The sequence below is a fragment of the Mytilus galloprovincialis genome, chromosome 1 (genome assembly GCF_965363235.1).
Source record: "Mytilus galloprovincialis chromosome 1, xbMytGall1.hap1.1, whole genome shotgun sequence".
Classification (NCBI taxonomy): domain Eukaryota; kingdom Metazoa; phylum Mollusca; class Bivalvia; order Mytilida; family Mytilidae; genus Mytilus; species Mytilus galloprovincialis.
The window spans coordinates 124,898,051-124,921,555 of NC_134838.1; the positions used below are offsets into that span (position 1 = coordinate 124,898,051).

General features: G+C 32.5%; 3 protein-coding genes across 3 annotated transcripts; 2 read left to right on the top strand and 1 right to left on the bottom strand.

Moving 5' to 3' along the window:
• Positions 1-1,073: 1,073 nt before the first annotated feature.
• Positions 1,074-6,180, top strand: LOC143057142 (uncharacterized). The gene is made up of 3 exons (XM_076230386.1): positions 1,074-1,407; positions 2,919-3,022; positions 4,083-6,180. The coding sequence occupies exons 1-3, from the start codon at positions 1,292-1,294 to the stop codon at positions 4,355-4,357; spliced, it is 495 nt and encodes a 164-aa protein (XP_076086501.1). The 5' UTR covers positions 1,074-1,291; the 3' UTR covers positions 4,358-6,180.
• A 3,302-nt stretch (positions 6,181-9,482) lies between these two features.
• Positions 9,483-14,642, top strand: LOC143057153 (uncharacterized). The gene is made up of 4 exons (XM_076230398.1): positions 9,483-11,406; positions 12,135-12,316; positions 13,678-13,731; positions 14,116-14,642. The coding sequence occupies exons 1-4, from the start codon at positions 9,608-9,610 to the stop codon at positions 14,169-14,171; spliced, it is 2,091 nt and encodes a 696-aa protein (XP_076086513.1). The 5' UTR covers positions 9,483-9,607; the 3' UTR covers positions 14,172-14,642.
• Positions 14,643-18,513: 3,871 nt separating this feature from the next.
• LOC143056892 (cytochrome c oxidase subunit 6C-like) lies at positions 18,514-22,810 on the bottom strand. Its single transcript, XM_076230107.1, has 3 exons — positions 22,737-22,810; positions 21,020-21,177; positions 18,514-18,678 (listed from the first exon to the last, which is right to left on the bottom strand). The coding sequence occupies exons 2-3, from the start codon at positions 21,175-21,177 to the stop codon at positions 18,582-18,584; spliced, it is 255 nt and encodes an 84-aa protein (XP_076086222.1). The 5' UTR covers positions 22,737-22,810; the 3' UTR covers positions 18,514-18,581.
• Positions 22,811-23,505: the final 695 nt, after the last annotated feature.

The window sequence follows — 23,505 nt, forward strand, 5'->3', positions numbered from 1 at the left end:
AGTTTGGTAGAAATTCAGTATAGTTTAAGAAAGTTATTAAAATTTCAAAAACTTTAACCACAGAGTGAATATTTGTGGACGCCGCCGACGACGACGCCGACGCCGACGGAATGTAGGATCGCTTAGTCTCGCTTTTTCGACTAAAGTCGAAGGCTCGACAAAAATGATATTGGTGATGAAATGCATTATATATTAGAATGTAAATACTTTGAAGAAAACAGGAATCATTGTCTGTCAAATTATTATTTAAAAAATGCAAATATTGTCAAATACAATCAGATTATGTCTTCAAAAAACAAATCAGAATTGATTAAACTATGTAAATTCATAAAGATTATTAACACAGGTGTATGTGCCCCTGGCTGAAATGGACTTCATATATTGTATTAGCAACTATTTTGTTTGTTCTGTCTTCTTGTAAATATTGTACATAATTCGTTTGTCTTCTCTATACCTATGTAATATGGTTTATTGAGAATAAAGATATATAAGCATGATTGTCAATTTAACAAGGTTAAAAAACAAGGACGTACACAACGCTTCGTCAATGAACAAAACTCATTTAATCTCTTCGTTCATTATTTAGATGCAACATTTCTCTTTTTTTTAAGTTTGTCTATTTTTCATTTTGAATTTTGATATGCCCCACAACACAAAGGTCGGTATCTTGCATTATTAGTCCTGTTTATGCTTCTGACGGAGAGTTTTAAATATTGCATATCTATACCGAGGTGTACATATTATCTTTATTTTGATGTTTTATGTCACTTTGACATCACAATTGGCAGGTTTGTACGGTATTGTATATATTAAAAAACACATTTGTCAAAATAATCGTTTGTCAATTTATATTGAGAAATTCAAGGATAAAATAAAGACAACTTTATGCAGTATTTAATATTTCTATTCAAGTATGATTACAATTTTCTGCACGCGATTCTCAAATTACCATGTGACATGTATGTTAATTTTGATTTTTCATGATAAAAGGCTTTATTGAAACATGTTTATAAAACATCGTTCAAATGGAAATTAAATTCATATCAGTAGGAAACAGCGCAATGGTAATCGAAATTAAATAAAATCATGAACTGCTACAAAGATGTAAGGTATACCACAGATCTGTTTTGTGTGACCGATTTTTTAACCCATTCTTTGTCATTCTTCCGTGTTAAATATATTATTGACATCTGAATTTTATAATTAACAACAATAACTAGCATGTAAACGGACAGGTAACGTTACGCATGCTTAGACAGAGTTTAAATGATTATTATTTAGTATAAACATCATGGCAGAGGAGGACGATAATTTTGTCAGTAAATTTACGGATTTGTCAACACTACCAGTCAATGGTCACGGAGGGCCAGACAGTGGGTCATCACGACTGACTAACGGTCATGACAGGTAAGGCCAGTTACTCATTTTATATTTTATATCATTCGAACTTTTCTTGACGACTCGTGGTTCCATCTTTACGTTCAATTCAAGAAACAAAACAAGACAATGTTCTTATTATAACTTTTTTTTAACTTGAAAGTCATTTGCATTTCTCAAATAGCATTGTCATTTAAATGAAAAGTACAAAAGATGAAAAACAAAATGATCAAAGGAACAAAAAATAAGGACCAGAAAGGATAGACACGAATATATGGACAGTGGACTTATATCAAGCAATCAAATGAGAAAAAAAATATATAGAAAAATAAATATGAGAAAACCCACAAAACAAAACATACAATCTGAATAATTACAATAAGAAAATCATAAAAAAAGAGAGAACGGAATTCGACGAATTGTGCTGGAATTTTATTTGTTTGATATCTAGCAAAACAAAATAATACAGGAAACACAGCCAGTTATCAAAGTGACTTTATATCTTTTCATTGATTATGAATTACTTCCATCAGTTCCTAGTGGGCACTCTTTTGTTCTATACTATTCTATCGATCTCCTTACGTTAAGAGAGGGATTATTTTAAATCTAAGTTTCCTCGTATAACAAAACTTTAATCGACTTATAGACAGACAGTTTAAACTGGACATTGATTTGTTTCAACTTTGAACTTGACCACTGGACCAGCTTTAAGGTATGTTTACATCTAACATGTTGTGTATTGGTGTTTTTTCACAATGAGTGAGCAGACTTGTTATCCTTTTTCTGAAGTATACTATATTTTGGGAACATAGACAATGTAAAACTATCTATCAACATATTTTTGAAATACACAAAGAGTGGAGGTTTTATCTGAACTACTCAACAAACAAACACAAGATCATTCACACTGTCCTTGTATTGTTCTGATATAAAGCAAATGTCTACCTGACACATATCTATGAAGTATAAAATATCACAAGATTATTTAGATTTAAAATGTCATTGAATATTTCCAGTTGACAAAATCTGTAACATTTTACCTACTCCTACATTGTATGAATCATGTATTCCATTGGTTCATTCTATTTATAAATGAAGATTTAAACCTTTTATAGCTTATTAAATTGTGAATATAGATTAAAATCACAATAAAAAACAAAATAATTTGGCTTGATAAGACTGAGGATTACATTAGTTGTGGGTGTTTGGAATCTTACTACAAAGTATATATAGTATTTATACACATTTCATGGAATAATTTAGTTTACCTGGAACAGAGATACATCAGTATGACAGGAGATTACAGGTATTTTAAAATCATTTTAAATATTTTATTCTTTTTTATATATGACTGAACCTTTTTCTCTGTTATATTATGGACAATATGTTGATGATATGTCAATCTAATTAAAATATAGATCTCTGATTTTGTTATACAACATGTGAGCTCATATGCAGTATAACGAAACCAGATACATGTATCTTTATTTCAATTAGATTGATAACTAAAACAAAATTCAGTGTGTTATCTTTCATTTCAGTACCAGAGAACTTCCACCAGTGCCAAATGACTTTCGTCCATCACTTCCGGTTAATCCACCAAGGATGATTCCTCCACGGATAACAGTCAGCAGACCACCATCAGGTAGATATATATATATATAGTCTTAACTACTTTTTTTATTACTTGAGAGTGACTAGGCATATCCCAAACAGACATTTATATTCGTTAACCAACGGACGATGGTCTTTACGCAGGTGATCCTAGGCATTTTTCGACTCCAATAAATATTCAAAACTTCTTTAGTTCAGAGGGATTGTTGATCTTCATATGACCTTTAACTTTTTTAAAAGATATTAGGTCTGCTGACAACAGGAAATATAAATATTTTTTTCTACTTTCGTCCAATTATAGCAAGGTACGTACATAGAAAAACCAAATACCTGTCTGTTATATTGTAAATAGTAATTACCTCAAGATGACTTTTGGTTATTTGTGTGGTAGATTTGCTGTCTCATTGACATGCATCTCATACCGCTTCTTATTAATATGTACTTACATTGCATTGATATTGCATACACATATCTGTGAATATTTCAGATAAATATCTTCGTATAGAAATTCAATAAAACAGAAATATAGATATTTTACCCCATTTTCACGATCCACTGAACATAAAACAAAATGATAGTGCGGATGGGGCATCCGTGTACTATGGACACATTCTTGTTTTCTTTTTTTTTTTTTTATATAATTTACCATTATACACGTCTCTCAGTGTAGCTGAATTTCCAAGAAACGGTCACATTATATAACAACAAATAAAGTATTCAGTGAAAAAAGTTAAATCAATGGAAAGGTCTCGTGCGAAAAGTCAGTTAAAATATGTCACATGCATCCATTTCTTTCAAAGTGCACATCATGGACTATTGTCAAATTGTAATAAAATGTGGAGAAATAAAACAAAATAAAATTTATTTTTTATGGATTTATAGTTTAGCATGGCTGCAATTGAGTTTGAGGTCGATTCAAACTCGTTTTTCATAGTTTCATATGCATTCATATTTAAACTTGTGGAACTATATATATATATTGAATAAGGATACACATACAAATTGGAAATCTTGTCTTTTTCTTTCAAAGTGGGTATAATTGGATATATGTACACATACATTCGTATTTACCCTAATGTTTATTTTTTCAGTAATTTCCAAGTTTATCCCAGAACATGACATAACCATTCCAAATGACGGGAACGTATCAAAGTTTACAGTAGAAGAACTCTTAACATTCCTCAAACATATGGGAGTTAGTGATAGAATAGTTAACCATTTAAGGAAGAAAAGTGTGGACGGTAAAAGATTTTCAAGACTTAGTGATTCAGAATTGGAAAATGTAGGGATTAAAAATCCCATAATAATATATTTTAGAGACAAAAGCAGTGCCAAATCTAAAAAGTCAGCACCATTTATGTTGTAACTCATAAGTCCCTTGTAACATTGTCATACTTACCATGTACTTTTGTTTTGTTGTAGGTATCGTTAGAAATAGGAATAATGTTGGCGTTTCTCATCATAACGAGGTGATAAGAAGGACCAGTATTGGTCAAATCCATATGTTTATTATATATCATATATGCATGTAGTAACAACATGAACGACAAATAATCAGCATTTATTTATGTAAACGGGTATACTAGTACATTTTTAAAATACATGGTGGTTTTTTAAGACTGTGAATTTTGTGATTTGAGAGGTCATTTTTTTAATTGACTTTTAAAAACATACATTGATCTGTATTTTATCATAGGTCCATGATATGTATTGGGTTGAAAAGTAGAAAATGTATAATTTTACAAATAACTATGCAGGGTGTCTATATATTGCAGTATATTTTTTTTGATACCGCTATTTATGAATTTGACTAGGTTATATTATTGTTAGTAAATTTATCTTTCTGAGTAACGAAAAATGAATTTGTTAATGCACTCTATCATAATAGTTTATCATGGACTTGAAATTAGATGAGGAAGAATTGAGTCATTTTGCTCTCACATTGAAACAATATTCATCTCCTGTTGTAGACCTATTTTATTTATAAAACCATATTATCCATTCAAATTTCGTAAAAACAAAAGTTGCTGCCAATTGGCTGTGTATTGTCGGTCAATACAAGCGGGGTTCAAAATGTAAATAGAATAACTATTTTAAAATATATAAATATGTTGATTGTTATTACATCTATGGTCATTTTTGCTGTTTTAAAAATGTTAAAACATAAAAGGTTTTTGTCCTAGAAACGTATTTCTCAATTGCGTATTCCTTAATCCTGTATATCATAAGAAGTTACCATTCGTTATCCACACACCTAACTAAGGTCAACTGGAGTCCTCTGAGGAATTGCTAATGTTTAATTCCTGTGACTCTTAACAATAACCTTCGTTATAAAATTATATTTCGTGATGCTTGATATCACTAATGTCTATAGAAACTGTACTAATAAACGGCCACTCAAACCATTTGCATATTGAAAAGGGTATACATTTCACATGCATATATAAAATATACACTGTATGTTATTTTAATAGGCTGTTCTTCTTCAACAAAGATATACATATACAAAGGATGTATATCTTTAGAGGAAATCGACCTAAAAAACTGAAAAATGATATCAAACCTGTATTTAACACATGAGAATGTCACAAAGAAATGGATGATATTACACTACAGGTATAGACAAAATAAATGAAATTTTCTTATTTAAATGAAAGATCAAAATTCAACAGTTTTATTTATAAAATCCCAGCCCCTTACCCCTGCCCCGGACCAAAACGCTTAACCATGGCTGTTGTCTTTTAAATAAAGATGCTTCTAATTAATTTTAGCATAATCAAAAATTAATCAAACCAAAGATGTGTTCCACTCATATTCTTACCTGAAAATACTGATTTTTCAGTTTTCTGCCATCATTTGAAAGTATTTTACATTTTTACTTATTATGCGATAGTTTCGAAAACTATACATGTTTTAAGAAAAGACTATATCGACCATTGTCATTAATTATGATAAAATATTGTAGATGGTAAAAAATGTATACATTAAATTTCGATCGAATTTTACAAAAACATATATAATTTCTGCCGATTGCAATTTTCTCTTTGTAAGTGTGAACTTTTGGTTTTTGTTTGTTATTATAAAATTGTTAACTTTGTTCATGTATAAAATATGATGTTATTTTTATATTTAAATATGTCTTTACAATGCATTTATTATTGTTTAAAATTAATAAAACGTGTTATATTATTCTTTTACTAATGTCTACGAACTATGGTGCATCTTGTAAGGTTGTACTTTTTAAAAGAAGAACTATTTGTCAAAGAAGGGATATGGCGTTTTGACACACATTATCATATTATAACCTCGACATGAAGTGAACAATACTTGAAGCAAATGACAGTATTTTGTAGTTGCTGTTATTTTTTTCCATTGTTTTGGCTGTTAGTCGTTTCAAATTTAGCCACCCGGGAGATTTTTAACTAGAAGCAAAAGTTCACACTTCGTTGCAATGCCAAGACGGACTCTTTCTCTTGTTTTGTAGAGTTCTTATACTAGATGTCGATATCTCTTCACCAGTCCTGAGTATTGAAGACAGTCGTACCAAATACGCAGGGTAATATCAACAAACTTCAGACTACTGAGAAGTTGAGTAGAACGATATCACGTCTAATTCTTACATGCAAAACATTTAGACGATCACAGTTCACATAATAATTGTCATATATGACGTGTTTGATTTCACGGACCGTATACATGTTTATGATAACTTCAATGAATACAGAGACCGAAAGTGAAGAATTGAAGTAGTGAACGCAACTGTCATGATGATGATGAGGGTAGTTTTTAACGACCTTGACTTCCATAGGGGGTCTCATTGGAAAGGGGGGGGGGGGGGGTCCGATCCCGGATCCCGCTTACTGTTTCGTCAGATTCCCGTATCCCGCTTACACTATGTACGTAAGCAATTCTCATTTTTTTGTCATTTCCCGGGTCCATCTTGACCGCAATTCCCGTTTTCACGACACAATAGTTTGACTTTCACGTGTCACGCTTACAAAAAATCGGCAATCCCGCGTCACGCTCAGACCCCAATGAGACCCACTCCATAAGCGTCTTACACACATTTCGGAAAAATACGTCATAACTGTCAAAATATCTTTGTAGGGCATCATGACACGAAATCCTTATCTGTGCTAAACAAATCCGAACACGAACATAAAAGTGCTGTTTTTCCCCATTTCGGTGCCACAGTTAAGCTCTCAAAACAACACGATGATCAAACTCGAACACTGCTGCAGGTTCCAAGACCTATATTGGTATAAAATCTTTGCTAGATGTCGATAATGCTAATAATGTGAGGACGGTCACACATATATATATAATAATAATAATAAGTAACACGTTTTGGGATTGCGATTTAAACATGGATAACAAGTTAACGCATACAATAACTTTAATCATGGATAACAAGTTAACGCATACAATAACTTTAAACATGGATAACATGTTAACGCATACAATAACTTTAATCATAGATAACAAGTTAACGCATACAATAACTTTAAACATGGATAACATGTTAACGCATACAATAACTTTAATCATGGATAACAAGTTAACGCATAGAATGGCAGTTTATGCATGGATAATAAGTCGATTCAACCTTGCACTACACGTTATCTCATAAATTGAATAAAATAACTTCGAAAGTTATCGCATAAATCGAATAAATTAGCGACTAAAGTTATCGGATAAATTAAAAATGCAGAAATGGTTTTATGGTAAGACAAGTGATGTATAGCCGGAGGATCTTTCTCGGTCGATGTACATTTCGATTGACATTAGTATAGTACCAACTCTCATTTTCCTGACATTGAAGAATCGTTCTCTGTGATTTGCAATTAGTACTTTGCAACACACATTTGTATCAATCTTAATGATACATAGAACATTTAGTATACAGTCACTGAATCAGCATAATTGGTAGGTAGTGCACTTGGTAACTCACGATTAACAAGGTAGACACACTCATCAATTGATTTATTTCATCCACACATCGTCAACACGGCATTACATGCATCTTTCGTCGTCAAACATAAATATAAGAATTTTATTTATCTAATCAAGAACCCATAAAGGGCATCATTTTACAACACAATATGATTGGAAAAAGCCAAACAGAAAACTAATACCATACTATAACGTTATGGACAGGACCAGAGCCTAACACAACATGTGTTTTATATAACTATCATATTAAATCTTATAACAATAAAATATTATATTATTTCATATATTTTGTTTACATCTGGATCTTATTTCTAAACCTTTAATAATGTAATTTCCTAGGCACATGAGAGTTGGTAAATGGTCATTTGTGAACAGCCATAAATATTTCTTATCATTTGGTAGACAGTTCTTTAAAATTAGTACAAAAAGTGATAACTTTACCAAATAATAATTTAAATACATACTATATAGAGCTTATAATGAAATATTGAGCATATGATATAATTGAGGGAGAAAACAATGACTATCCTATACACAATATCATTAAAGACTTCATTCACAAATTTATTGTCTTGACTCTAGCCGATCCATAGACAATTGTCTTTGGTTACAGACCGTATGTTGAACTCTAGATAGATAAAGGAATATGTGGTATGAATGCCAATGAGACAATTCTCCATCCAAGTCACAATTTATAAAAGTAAACCATTATAGGTCATGGTACGGTCTTCAACAAGGAGCCTTGGCTCACACCGAACAACAAGCTATAAAGGGCCCCAAACAATACTAAACGCCTATTGTGTTTTGTTCTGTTATAGGAGTCTTTCCTATTGACGATTGCATTTAATCTTCCTGTATATTTGATAATAGATTAAGTGTATGAATCCAAAGACTAACACAACTGTTGCTTCCCACCACACACACAGACAAGAAGAATGGTCATTTCCTTATACAAAGCTGTTTACGTATTCACAGACGTAAGAGAACACTAATTAAATACCTAGACTAGTACATTTGTATTTGGTTATCACTATAAATAATATATTTAAATAGGATTCGATTAATAATATTTTCTGGAAACTATAAGAGAAACTTTTAAAAATGTTTGAATCTTTTTATTCTGGTCATTACAGTAATTTGAATGATCTGTTTAATGATAATTGTATGTAACATATTTAACCGATGGTCATTCATGTAACATTCATGACCCATGGCAAATCATTATGTCAAAATAGATTTGAAATGTTGCCATATGATAGATGATTACAGCTAATATTCTCACTTCTACAGCGTGTTTAACCGATGTTATAATGATTGCTTCATGTCTTACAAATCTCAGAATCATATTGTGCATATTGCAAACACCTGTTGTCAAGGAGACAAAAATTAGCAAAATACTAACTAACATCTGAAAGTGATCAGTTCATTAATACAAACGTCGAAATGATCAGAACATCTATGTCTGAATTAGTGTTTTTAACGCACTTTCTTTTCACATATCAGTTTCTGAGCGGATTTTGAGAATCCATCATCATCACAGAACAAGTCACATTCAGATGACATGGGAGATAACCGTACTATAATAACGGGCGACGTTTACCTTGATAAATGCGATATCTGAAAAACTTAAATATTGTTATCGGCCAGGTAATAAAAACAAAACATGGCGGATAATAATGAAAGGACTATTAACAGGACAGTTTTTACGCTTAAGGATTTTACGGAATGTTACACACCACCTAAAACATTCAAAGTTCTAGGGGGACGTGGATTATACAGTAATGCCCATACTACCGCTCTCAGAGTGGGTGACTCTTTATACCTACATACCTTAGCGGTTGAGTGGATATGTTTGTCATTTTTTGACACAGACACAGGTATACGACGTGAGGTAAAGGTCCCTCCAGACAGTCACATTAAATTTAATATCGTACACAGATCAGAAGAAGCTTTTCAAAGGATTTACACTACAGTAGGTGAACTATTGGAAGCCTGGCCGACAAGATTTCAAGCTAACTATGGACGAGAGGATCCTTATCTTCCTCAAATATTCAGGAAAGGTGAACGGTTTAGATTCATTCGGAGAGCTCAGAATTCAAAGGACAGGAAACTGTGTTTAGAATGTGAGGACGAATCTGGACATATTTTGACCTTACCCAGTAATTGTAGAGGAGATTTCACTGTTCTGGACGATCCCAAGTCTTATAATCTCCAGGAAATTGTGGCATTCGGGGATACGGAAAGGAAATTAAAATTTTCAGAGGAAAACATTCAGTTAATCGCTGTTGATAACGATGAAAGTTCATTCTATACAAATGTAGGCAGTAATGGAGAAATTTTGACCAAGCTAACAGGACTACCTCTAACTTACAAAGGTCTGATTACTATGCGCAAACCTAACTTCTTTGTCATTGTTTCACCACAAGATAATCACGATATAAAGTGGAAAATTTCACTCGAAGAAGAAGTAGAAGTGATGGATCAGCTAGACGATTTTCTACCATCAACCAGAGACATGCCTTTGAATGAATTCATAGACAATTTCGAGTTAGACCTTCCTGTTATTGCAAGAATCTCTAATTACGGCAACAAAATAACTCGTTTCAAAGATCATCTTTCTCCTGGAACTGAAGTAATTATTCATCGTTTTGATAAAGATGTTGATAGAATTCTTGCAAGTACCAAATGTGATATATTTAGTTTAGGAAGTGACGTTCAGGGTAAATTCGACAAATGTAGCAGACGTTTTAATTCAGTTCAAGCAGTTTTAGATACACGAGAAAAGATAAAACTTAAAGTAACAGAAGCAATAGCATGCGATGTTCCAGAACCTTTCTGTTTAAAATGTGGCGACATTCTTAAATGCACAAATTTTAACATACAAAACGTAAAAATAAGATATGGCAAAAAGGTATATGGTGAATGTCAAGTTGTTCAGTGGGACATATTAGATGACACTGGTGGTCGTGCAATAATTAAACTACCTGCAGATCTTGAAGTGACGTTGCTAGAAATTGCAGAAGACGACGGTTTTGATGTGTCAAACATTTTACAGTATCGCGTTGAAGTGCCTATGGACGCTTATTCGTTAGATAGTGATAGCTTTGTGCCATTTAATCAAAGTATCCGTTTCGAGCATTACGTTTCTGACCCTCTTGTACTCATTTCGCCTATACCTCGCAATTCTGATACAAAGCACTCATGTCTCGATGCCAAAATTGACCTTTGTTTAATGGTGCCTTTACGTCATGATTTGACATTACATCTCAGAGAACGGTTACATTTCCCACCTAGTTACTTCATACTGCCAAGACGGAAAAAATGGCTGTCAACGGGACCAGAGAAAATATCCCTTGAAACATACAACAATTTAATAAAATATAATGATCAAGCTTACGAAGATTATGAATGCAAAGATGAACAAGTTGATACTGCCTCGGGAAATACTAATTTTGTGGACAGGTAAATTCCTTTGTCATGCATAACAATATATTATGCTAGTATATTTACTATATATATTTATACAAACAAATGTATAGTGTACTATCAACACTTAATATCGACATCAAAAGAAAAGTTATTGGCCAAGATTGGTGACCCTATAGACCGAAGAGATAGCCGAAAACGAAATATACCTTAGCAAAATAAATAAATATCCAACATCAAAAAGAATAAACAGAAAATAAATATGGTCTTCGCTTCATTATAAGCAACTGAATAAATGGTATTTCGGGTTAAAAGTGTCTTTTAACTCACAATTTACGTTATTTATATTAAACCACTGATAACCCCCTTTACGAGTCATTCATGAATTAGGAGTGAAAAAGTCTCGAAAAGGTCCGAATGCCATTTTTATTTCACACTACTGTCATAAGTGTGATATAGTCATATTTGTGCTGTCAAAGATGTGTATTTTTATCGTATATATATATTACTCTTGTACATTTTTATACACATGTCTGTCTGAGGATAATAAAGTCTTCTTCATGCATGTATTATTTCAGTTCTGAGAACAGTACAACTTGCTTGTGAACTTTCCCTTTAGAATTTTCCTAGGAGTTCGGTATTTTGGGGATTTTACTTTTTAAAATCAAATGGAAATAACACTTCATTAAAATTTAGCTATTTCGTTCGTTCGAACAACACTCTTAACGAATAACTGATATTTCATTTTCTACTGTTATTTATAGGATGAAAGATGGCGTTCGACGGTTATCTCGTTTATCACTGAAGATGACGCGGTCAACCAGTCAAATTAATGTACCAGAAGAGGAGAAAACACCTGACCTCAGACGGAACTACTCTTTCCAAAGCGAAACAAATATTCCTGGAGTATCTAACAATTTGTATGAAAGTGACCCCAGATACAACGGTTTGTTCAAGTCATATGCATGTCATAAACTATAGTTAGAAATAGTAATTCGACTTTTAGACAAATCTAACACCTCTCCTGAACACATCTAACATAACTCCTAAAAACACCTAACACTCATCCTGAACACATCTAACACTTCTGAACACACCTAACACTTCTTCTGAATACCTCTCCTGAACACATTTAACCCTTCTCCAGAACACACCCAACACTTCTCCTGAACACATCTAACCCTTTTTCAGAACACACCTAACACATCTCCTGAACACATCCAACACTTCCGAACACATCAAACACTCCTCCTGAACACATCTATCTCTTCTCCTGAACACATCCAACACTTCTGACGAACACATCTAACACTCCTCCTTAACACATCCAACACCACTCCTGAATACATCAAACACTTTTCCTGAACACATCAAACTCTTCCGAACACGTTTAACACTCCTCCTTAACACATCCAACACCACTCCTGAACACATCAAACACTTTTCAAGACTACATCTTACCCTTCTCCAGAACACATCTTACTCTTCTCCAGAACACATCTTACTCTTCTCCAGAACACATCTAACACCACTCCTGAACACATCTAACACCTTCCCTGAACACATCTAACACCACTCCTTAATACATCTAACACCACTCCTGAACACAACTTACAACTCTCAAAACACATCTAACGCCTCTCCTAAACACATCTAACACCACTCCTGAACACATCTAACACCCCTCCTGAACACATTCAACACCACTCCTGAACACATCTAACACCTCTCCTGAACACATCTAACACCTTTCCTGAACTCATCCAACACCACTCCTGAACACGTAAAACACTTCTCCAGAACACGTCTAACGCTTCTTCTAAACACATGTTACACCACTCTTCAACACCTTTCCTGAACACATCTAACACTTCTCTTGAACGCATTTAACACTTCTCCTTAACATATCTAACACCTGTCCTAAACACATCTAACACTCCTAAACACATTTACACTACTCTTCAACACATCTTACACTACTCCTGTCCTGAACACATCTAACACTTCTCCTGAACTCATTTAGAAAATTCAATAAGTCAATGCAGTAAATAAATGATTAAATAATGAAGACCAAAAAAACTTTTGGAAGTCAAAAATCGTCCGACACAATGTTATATCATATGCCAGTAATACTAATAAATCAATTCTTTTACAAAAAAACTATTGTCTTTTGGTACAATGTTACTATCACACTGTTTGAACATGTCATATTGTTAAGAATAACTTGAATTTTGTTTCTTCTCTCAGATTTGTAATGCAGGATAATTCTCGACTATCAAAATATATCATTCTCAATTATTTTTTCAGATGACAATATCTATGAAGATTACACAGGTGCTATTCGACGTCCAGAGAAAAACAGTAAGTCATACACTGAAAATACCATCTCACAATTAAAAAGGCAAACAATATTCGACACAACATTAAATCGAAATGTCAAGATTCAGCCGCTTTACGAACCTCACCATAACCTGAGTGCCAACATGTTATAACCCATCATGCACAAATAAGAATACATTCTGCGTCTGAAAAAAGTGGGACGAAGATGTGCGTTAGACGAACGGACGGAGACGAAAATGATGATTGCAATATAGACAATGGGTACCGAAACAATTGAAATGCATGATCTATATAACACGAATTAAAAGGTATATAGTAACTGACAAAAAGTATTTTATGATGCGTTCAATTTGTTTGCTATTCAAAAATCAATTGCTGAAATAATTTACTTACATTTATTTACAGAGCAATCCGTTGGTAGAAAACTTCTACGGAGACTGTCCAAAAGAGGGAAGAGGTGATATTACTGCGAAGATCATGCAATGACATTCCATTCAGAATCTATGTCGCCATAATAGACTTGAAACCAATATCTATATGTTAAATATATACCTAAGGACCCGCCATAATAGACCTATTTGTTAAAGATATACCTAAGGACCAAGACAAACCGAGGAGACCATATTGTATTGGAGCTATTTTAATACATGTTATATTTTACAGGAAAACTCCGTGTGCTATACAAAGAATAAAAACAGGAAATATTTAGACTAAAACTATTAACTAGGCGTATAAATCGGACATTATATTTAAATTATATTATAAATTAAAACAAGAGTGTTTAATACAGATACATCTAATACAAAATATGCAAATCAGACCAAAGATTTCTATGCTTTAAGCTCAATCTTCTATGCCAAAGCAAAAATATCATGCATCGAAAGATATGTATTTTTTCTCGTTTCTTACCCAAATCCTTTTTTATTTTTTTTTAATTGTTAATGAGTTGATAGATACCAAGAAAACCTGTTAATACATTTTTAAAGTTTTGATTTTTTTTTTTAATTGCTTTTACTACTAGTATTATTACTCTATGGTTTTGATAGTGGTCTCCGCTGCAAGCATGCCAGTACTAATCTAGTCTAAATTGTATCATTAAATAGTATTATAATTCTTTGCCGTCATGTTTTATGCAAAAGATATTATCTAACTTATTTTTTGTTTGTGTTATTTAGTTGCAAATAAATAATTATCACATTTTATAAATTATGTATTATTTACAATACTTGTCTTCTCAGCACTATTTTCTTTTTATTGTCTGATTGGAAAAGGAGTTGAAGTCACTTTCTCTTGTTCTACCATGTCGACCAGTATGCGTCACGGGCTTTGCTCTTTGGAAAAGGCCATTTAATGACCTACAGATGCTAACATCTACGTAGTTAGGTCTTTTTATGTTTTGTTTTGATCAGACAAGTTATAATGAGAGAGAACTTCATTAAAAAAAATGAAAAAAAATGTTCAAGCAGTAGCTGAAACATGGAAAAGACTGAGGCCAAGAACATTGGATATATGACGGTCCAAAAGTTCGTAACATAAGGCATATGCATACAAGGAATGAAACTTCCTGGTCTTCGGTCTTTTATATAAAACTGATATACAAAAAGTTTTGTCTCTCGCATTGTAATCCCTGTGTCTGTCGCATTGTAACACCCTTGTCTCGCATTGTTACCCTGTGTCTCTCGCATTGTTACCCCTTTGTCTCTCGCATTATAACCCCTATGTCTCTCGCATTATAACCCGTGTCTCTCGCATTTTAACCCCTGTGTCTCTCGCATTGTTACACCTGTGTCTCTCGCATTATAACCCCTATGTCTCTCGCATTATAACCCCTGTGTCTCTCGCATTATAACCCCTATGTCTCTCGCATTGTAACCACTGTGTTTCTTGCATTGTAATCCCTGTGTTCTCGCATAGTTGCTGGTGAGACAATGAAACAAGAGCATCATAGTACCGTATATCATGCTTCAAAAAGCATAGGTTTGTATTTAGATACGGATATCTTCTATAAGTATATTACCTTGCGACAAGAACTTGTTTGTCTTCCAAATTTTACAAACTTATTCAAAATTCGATAAGAAGAAACGTGCAACCATAAATCATTGACCTATTTTGAACATATACTTCGCCTTGATTTCAATGACCTATGTTGAACATCTACATAGAACTGATTTGTTTCCATGAATTAGCTGTAGTGATTAAAGGCTATCGAATAAATTGATGTACTAGTAATTAAAATTAACAAACAAAAAAAACCCGACGACATGTTACTTACGAAAAAAGGTTAACGCATAATAAGGAAAAATAATCATAATGTCTACTATACATGTTAGTGTAACTGTGTTTAAACACATTATGTTTTCTGCAAGTAAGTGTACTCCTTATTTTTAAAATGGTAATGCATTATATGTCTCTGGTTGGTTTGATTAAATGTCTACATTTAACGAATTACTATATAAGTAAGGTAGACATAGCGAAACGGAAATTAAGCATAGATTCAACATCATTTCTTCAGTAGGCTTTCAAAGCTGGTCTTAGAATGCTCTCTGGTAACGAAAAATTTGTATCCATTTATCCGGAACTAATAGCACTGATATACAAGTCAATGGTTATCAAAGAAATCGAAACTACAACGCAAATCTGTTGAAAATTAAATTGTAAAAAGAAAAATTAATTTCAATGATGAGAATACACTTTTTGACCCTTTAAATAAGAATTTCTATTTAAAATTATTTATCGAATTAATGATTTCATTTCAAAGTGACCATGCTCTACCTGTTCTCGATATCTTATATTTAACTTTTTTCGTGTAAAATCTTATTTGAATTTTTTGAATTGATACTTAACACATGCATAGTTTGAAGTCTGGAGGCATACAAAATGTGCAGGTGTCAGACATAGGTATTCTGGTGTTATGAAGATCTTTTCTAACATGTGCCTAAAGAAAAATGGTTACATCAATAATAATGGAAAATATCATTAATTTCTGAGAGGTAGATGATTTGTAAAAAAGCCAAATACATTTTAATATGACATAGTCACAAATTTCAAACTAAACAAAAGGTTGGGGCTCATTTCACAAAACAAATCTCAAGATCGTATCTTTAACTGGTAATTCATACTGAATTGTTCCCGACATGCAAGTATATTTTCTTTAAAAGCTTTTGTGAAATGAGTTGCAGAATCTTCAACAATAAAGAAAATATGAATTGGGACAGTGTGCATGATGGTGTTGTTTGTTGCTGTTTCTGTAATTTGACAAAATCAAGATCAGCTATTAACTATGTAGAGCACAACACACCTTCAACTCATTTTCTTGTACATTTTTATAATTTGGTTTTACACTGCAAGATTTAAAACATAATCCTGCCTATAAACAACAATAGCATCCTTATCATAACAATAAAGAATTACCTCTCTTTGTTCATAAAATGTTACTTTTTCCAACATTAAATTAGCTGGATTTTTAACCTTAGTAATGTTTTGTAGATTGTAGTCTTATTGATATTCATGGATTATTGTTTACATTGTACTACACAGCTACTTTTGCATAGGTACTATTTCTGTACCAAAAATCTGTAGTACTGGAAATCTTCTTTTAATATTCAGTACTATTTTGTTACTTTGAAATTATTGTAATATTTAGGTACCTGTATTTTACAGTACTTGATTTGTACTTGAAATTTAAGTACTACAGATTTTTTGTTGCATGGTTACATTTTCAGCATTTTGAAAGTTTGTCTTCTTCAAATCTCATAAAGTTATGATGTTCTAACATGGAATACTGTGATCCTTTTTGGTATTATTTTTGTACCAATATTTTAAGTACAAATCAAGTAATGGAAAATACAAGTACTTAAATATTACAGTAATTCTAAAGTAAAGAAAAAGTACTAAATATTAAAAGGAATTTTCCAGTACTACAGATTTTAAGTACAGAAATAGTACCTATGCAAAAGTAGCTGTGTAGCATACAAATAAGATGATGTGATATGATTGCCAATGAGACAACTTTCCATAAGAAATCAAATAACATAGTTAGAAACTATTGGTCAATATATGCCCTTCAACATTGAGCAAAACCTATACTCTTCATCTTAATGAAGTGTCATAAATAGACAAGTTATTAACAATTATAGGAAACATTAAGCCACATACTCATTACTGTGAAGATTCATTATCCTTAAAATAAGTTTGTATGTATAAACCCTGGAATGCTAACTACCTATTCCATCAATTCATAGATGGCCAACATTGCTTTGTGAAGACTTCACGTCATAATCTCGTTGTTTTGTGAAAAGCTTGACATGTTAAAATGTCATTGTTTCTTTTGTTGATTTAGAAATGGGATATTGATGGCTGATGGCAGATAGTCGCTGATGATTTTTTTATACACAACTTGTCTTAATTCTTAGAGCTTAAAATATGGTTTGGACACTTGTTGATCAGTAAGACTATATTTCTTTTCTTTTTTATTATTAGGTTGTTGTCTCTGACATATAAAATGAAGGTGGTGTGATATGATTGCCAATGAGACAACTATCCACCAAAGTTCTGTTAGTTCAAATGAAATGGGTGGAAGCAACCATAGGCAATCTTACAGCCCTCAATAACCAGAAGACCCTGTACTGTCAAGTTGGCTAAGTAAGACTACAATATATGGCCTTTACTCATATTCATTCAAATATTATTCCCTGGACAGATCTTTTCACCATAGTTTCATTACTTTTTTGCCTAAATTACACCCCATGTTATTTCCCTCCAATACATCATTTCTATATTGTACTAAAAATAATATTTGAAAGATTGGTTTTATTTTTATTTCACTTCTGTACAGACAAATTGTAAATTTCACTAAACATTAAAATGTTGAATCAATCATCATCCTTCCTTATCACACCATTACTGTCTATACATTGGAAGACTCCAGCTTTCATCTTCCTTTGGAAATCTTTTTCCATGTCATAAGTTCTGTAAGAGAAAACAAGTATGTTAGTACATGTATATATCATATAATGAATTTAATACATGTACTATACCAGCAGGTACTTAAATATCACTTATTATAAATCACAATTTGAAGCCTTTTTATTATACAGTAAACAATGCAGTTGGATGTTGGGTTAGGACTCCGGAAGCTGATATTTTATATTAATTTTGTGTATTTTAAAGCACTTGTTTTATTACAATTGGAAATGAGGATGTTAACTAATAAAGTAGTGAAACTGTGTATGCCATGGCCCATAATATAAAATATCTTGCGAACAATAAAAAGGTTATTGCAAGAATATAGGTAAATACTATATCCTGCAAAATATCATATTGTGCATGAATAAAAAGATGGTACAAAACGATATTTCATTCCGGACAATTTTGAGCAGTACAATACATGTATATAAGTGAAAATTTTCAAATGTATAAGAATACAAAAGAATGTACATGTATGCTGACATTATAGGGTTACCAAGATTTTCCAATGTTTAGATAAAGTGGTAAAACTTTTTGATACTGAGAATTACCAGTCTTAATGTTACTATATGGTCAAATCTGTTCAATCCAAGCCTTTTCTCAACACAAATAATCCTACTGGTATACAGAAATCAAAACTTCTACTATAATAAAGGAGTTTAAATCTTATTGAAGTTAGTACATATTAAAAGCAATAGTAAGACTACATTGTAATTATGCAGTAGCTGGCAGTATTCACTGTATTGAGTACTACTGACAATCCATCAGTTACTATATACACTTGATAATTGGTGAACGTGGGTGAGGTCAACAGACAAATTTCTTTCATATCTTACATTTTGTAGATATTTTTTCCTGAGTAAACATATTTGACATTGAACAATAAGGCAGATTTTACAATAAGAAGGAATTATTGTTTTTTTGTATCCATCAAAAAAGCAATTGCTGAAACTGTGAAACAGACTGTGTAATGGAGTAATGCATTATGTTATTGAATAAAATGTGTCTTTCTGAGTAAATAAAAATAAAAATTACTCTGTGTTTGTGTTTTTTGTTAGAATTAGAGGGTTTTCAATTTCAAAATATTGGACATGGAATAGACATCATGACCTACTTTACTGACATCCAGCTTATTTGGAGTGGAATTTTGAAGTATTATTTATAAGTGGAGCCTAATAACATGGACTTATATTTTAATAAAAAGTCTTCTTTTGTGTTTTAATCATAACTTTAAGGCAGATTTTTATTGGTAAAGGCTAAAAAAGGTAATTTAATCATATTGTTGCTAACGTCACGACTTTTCCGTCCATTGTGGTATGTCACGATCGCAATTTTCTTGTTGGTTCTCAGACAGCCTATTGCAGTTATTTTTATCCCGGGTTTTATAAATAATTGAAAATAGCAATCATATTAAATTTGGATGACGTAAGGGGGTCAAAGGACTTGAGGAATCAATATCATTGGCTGTTTTATTTTTTGCGAACGTTACTGCTCGAGGTTTCCGTCCAAATCAGTGTCACGTGAGCAACATATATTTAGATCTGTAACTCTCCTGTATAGGAGTTACGATATCGCCCTTTGCAGAAATAGATTCGGAGTCAGTTCCTTCACATGATGGGGAAGCAAAGAAGGTAAGTTGTATGTAATATCGTTACAAGAGGACCTTAAATGTATTCCGTCCATCAAAAAGACGTTCGCAACAAAACGTAATGTCATGATAGTAGATGTTGCTAATGTTACTATTACGAATTGGTTTCTTGTGTATTCATTTGATATAAAGTACACCTGCAAATGACATTCTGTATATTTAAAAATTCTAAACCAGACTGTACAATTTTATTACTTCAGGCATATATTAAACATCACTGTGTGCATACATTTTAACTTTTAAAGATGTTGTTGCTCATGTGACATGTCCAAATGTCGCTAACGTTACTAATTTTTTGGTTTCTTGTGTATTCATTTGATATAAAGTACACCTGCAAATGACATTCTGTATATTTAGAAATTCTAGACCAGACTGTACAATTTTATTACTTCAGGCATATATTAAACATCACTGTGTGCATACACTTTAACTTTTAAAGATGTTGTTGCTCATGTGACATGTCCAAATGTCGCTAACGTTACTCATTTTTGTCTCCGTCACGTTAGCAACATGAAAGTAGGAGACAGAACACAATACTGTAAAATCTGCCATAAGCAAATAAACATCAAATAATATATGTCTTTTAGTTTTTTAATGTCTATTTGCATTGTTAGTTTTGGCATATTTCTCAGAATCTTTTCATCTTTGCAAACTGATTACTAAATAAACTTTTGGAATGCTATTTCTGACACTTACTTCTCAAATGCTGTCCATCTGGAAGTGAAAAAATATTCTTCCCATGCTTTATATAAACCAACTGATGCAACAGTGAGAACAGTTGCGACTTTCATGTGGTAAGCATAAGACTTGACCCACAATCCTTTCATGACTGGTTTGGGAAGTTTGGTCGCCATCTGTAAAAGAAAAAAGAAAATCTAACATGGGTCCAGCATAATTGTACACTGTCACATTCTGATTAATTGTTCTAAATGTAGTTTACAATAGTACATGTACACTCCTTTCAGATAATGTTTTCAATAAAATTAAAGAAAAATATCCTTTTTTAATAAAATTAGGCCGTTAGTTTTCTCGTTTGAACTGTTTTACATTGTCATTTTTGGGGCCTTTTATAGCTGACTATGCCATATAGGCTTTGCTCATTGTTGAAGGCCATATGGTGACCTATAGTTAATTTCTGTGTCATTTTGGTCTCTTGTGGAGAGTTGTCTCATTTGCAATCATACCACATTCTTCTTTTTTAAACATACATGTACATGACGTGCTTATTACCTTTACCATTAATATTGAAACAGAAAGATAAAAGTGAACCAAGTTCAACACCTACATTGTATCTATGGTAGCTATACTTTATGGCACATGTAGGATAGCAAGAGTGGATACCTAGCAGTATGCAGGGGGTTGTACATTTGTATATCGCATAGTCAATTTACAAAAAGATTAAAAAGACAACAGCACTAAGACTAGCACTAAATTGCGGGCAACACGAATGACCGAATAACACTTGTAATGACAGAATAACACTTGCAATTTTAATATTAGAACATATTGGTGACTTTTAAACATTGATTATTAAATAATAATATATTATCGATGTATTTTGCACCTAAAAAATGATTTACAGAAAGCAGATAAGTTTATAAAGATCATTTTAAATAAAATTTAGCGTGTAAATCGAGCATGGCGGCCATTGTGATTTCTGTGGTCGCCATATTGGATGTACACACTTAATTTTATAAGTTTTTTTAATGAACTTATGATATCTGCCTTCTGTAAATCATTTATAAGTTTATAAAATACATCGATAATATACTATTATTTAATAATTGTTTAAAAGTCACCAATATATGCTAATATTAAAATTTCAAGTGTTTTTCGGATATTAACAGTGTTATTCGGTCATTCATGGTACCACTAAATTGCAGTATCTTAAAAAGCACCTTTTTTTGTTTCGACAAGTTTAGCAACAGGGATCGTGTCATAAAGACAACTACATAATATGTTTTATCGTATTGGTAAAATTGAAAATTGCCAATGAGAAAGTGACTGAAAGAGAGTATGGTGAACAACATTGAGACTAGATTGCGCTTTTGATGTTCAGGCGGTGCAGATTTACAGGTCAACGATTACAGATTTCAAACTAGCAATTCCCAGTCAGCCAGTGGCAGTATGAAGAAAACTGTGACTGTGAACAGTTTTCGAACTGTTTTAACAATACAGATTTGATCAAAAAGGTGTTTGCATTAGGAACTATAAACAAGCTTAGTGATATCGACTGCCATGACTCGCATGAGTCTGCTACCACAAATTATGTCATGAAATTTTGGGATATTTTTAACAAAAAAAAATACGTCCCTCACGATTCCTAATTTCATATTAAAAGTTCCTACTTAACGTCTAATGTATGAACTGTATGTATCAACTTAATTCATTTAGTTGAGAAACCAGTAAGTACCTTTTTCAACGGAAAAAAATAGTAGCTGAATGACCTTCTAAAATTTTTAAGGGGAAGCTACTCAATATTTTCCGGTGAAATTAATGTGTAGGGCAACTCGGCCCAGAGACAACTCGGACCGTCTAAAATTAAGTAAGTAAGTAAGTAAAACTTTATTTGGATTCGGCATATTGACAAACAATACAAACATAAGCTCTAATGAGCTTTTCACCGAATATAAAAACATATGCAATAACAAATAAAACAAGGCATGCAGCATGCAATAAATAATAAAAAGCAGCACCAAAAATTAACTCGAAGCAAATAGCATATACATGTAACTTCCAAATGGTGAAGTTGAAATCATCCCTTCGTAAATTTTACGGACGCCATCACGAGTTGGTTGACCGTTATGGAATAACCGTTTCACAAATGATATCGGATATGTTCCTTACGTCGTAACTACAATCCCCTTCCCTTTCATGAATATGACCTACCGAATTAGACTATTTACCGGATTTGTAATCACTTAAGCAACACGACGGGTGCCACATGTGGAGCAGGATCTGCTTACCCTTCCGGAGCACCTGAGATCACCCCTAGTTTTTGGTGGGGTTCGTGTTGTTTATTCTTTAGTTTTCTATGTTGTGTCGTGTGTACTATTGTTTTTCTGTTTGTCTTTTTTATTTTTAGCCATGGCGTTGTCAGTTTGTTTTAGATTTATGAGTTTGACTGTCCCTTTGGTATCTTTCGTCCCTCTCTTTGCAAACTACCAAAACATATATATATA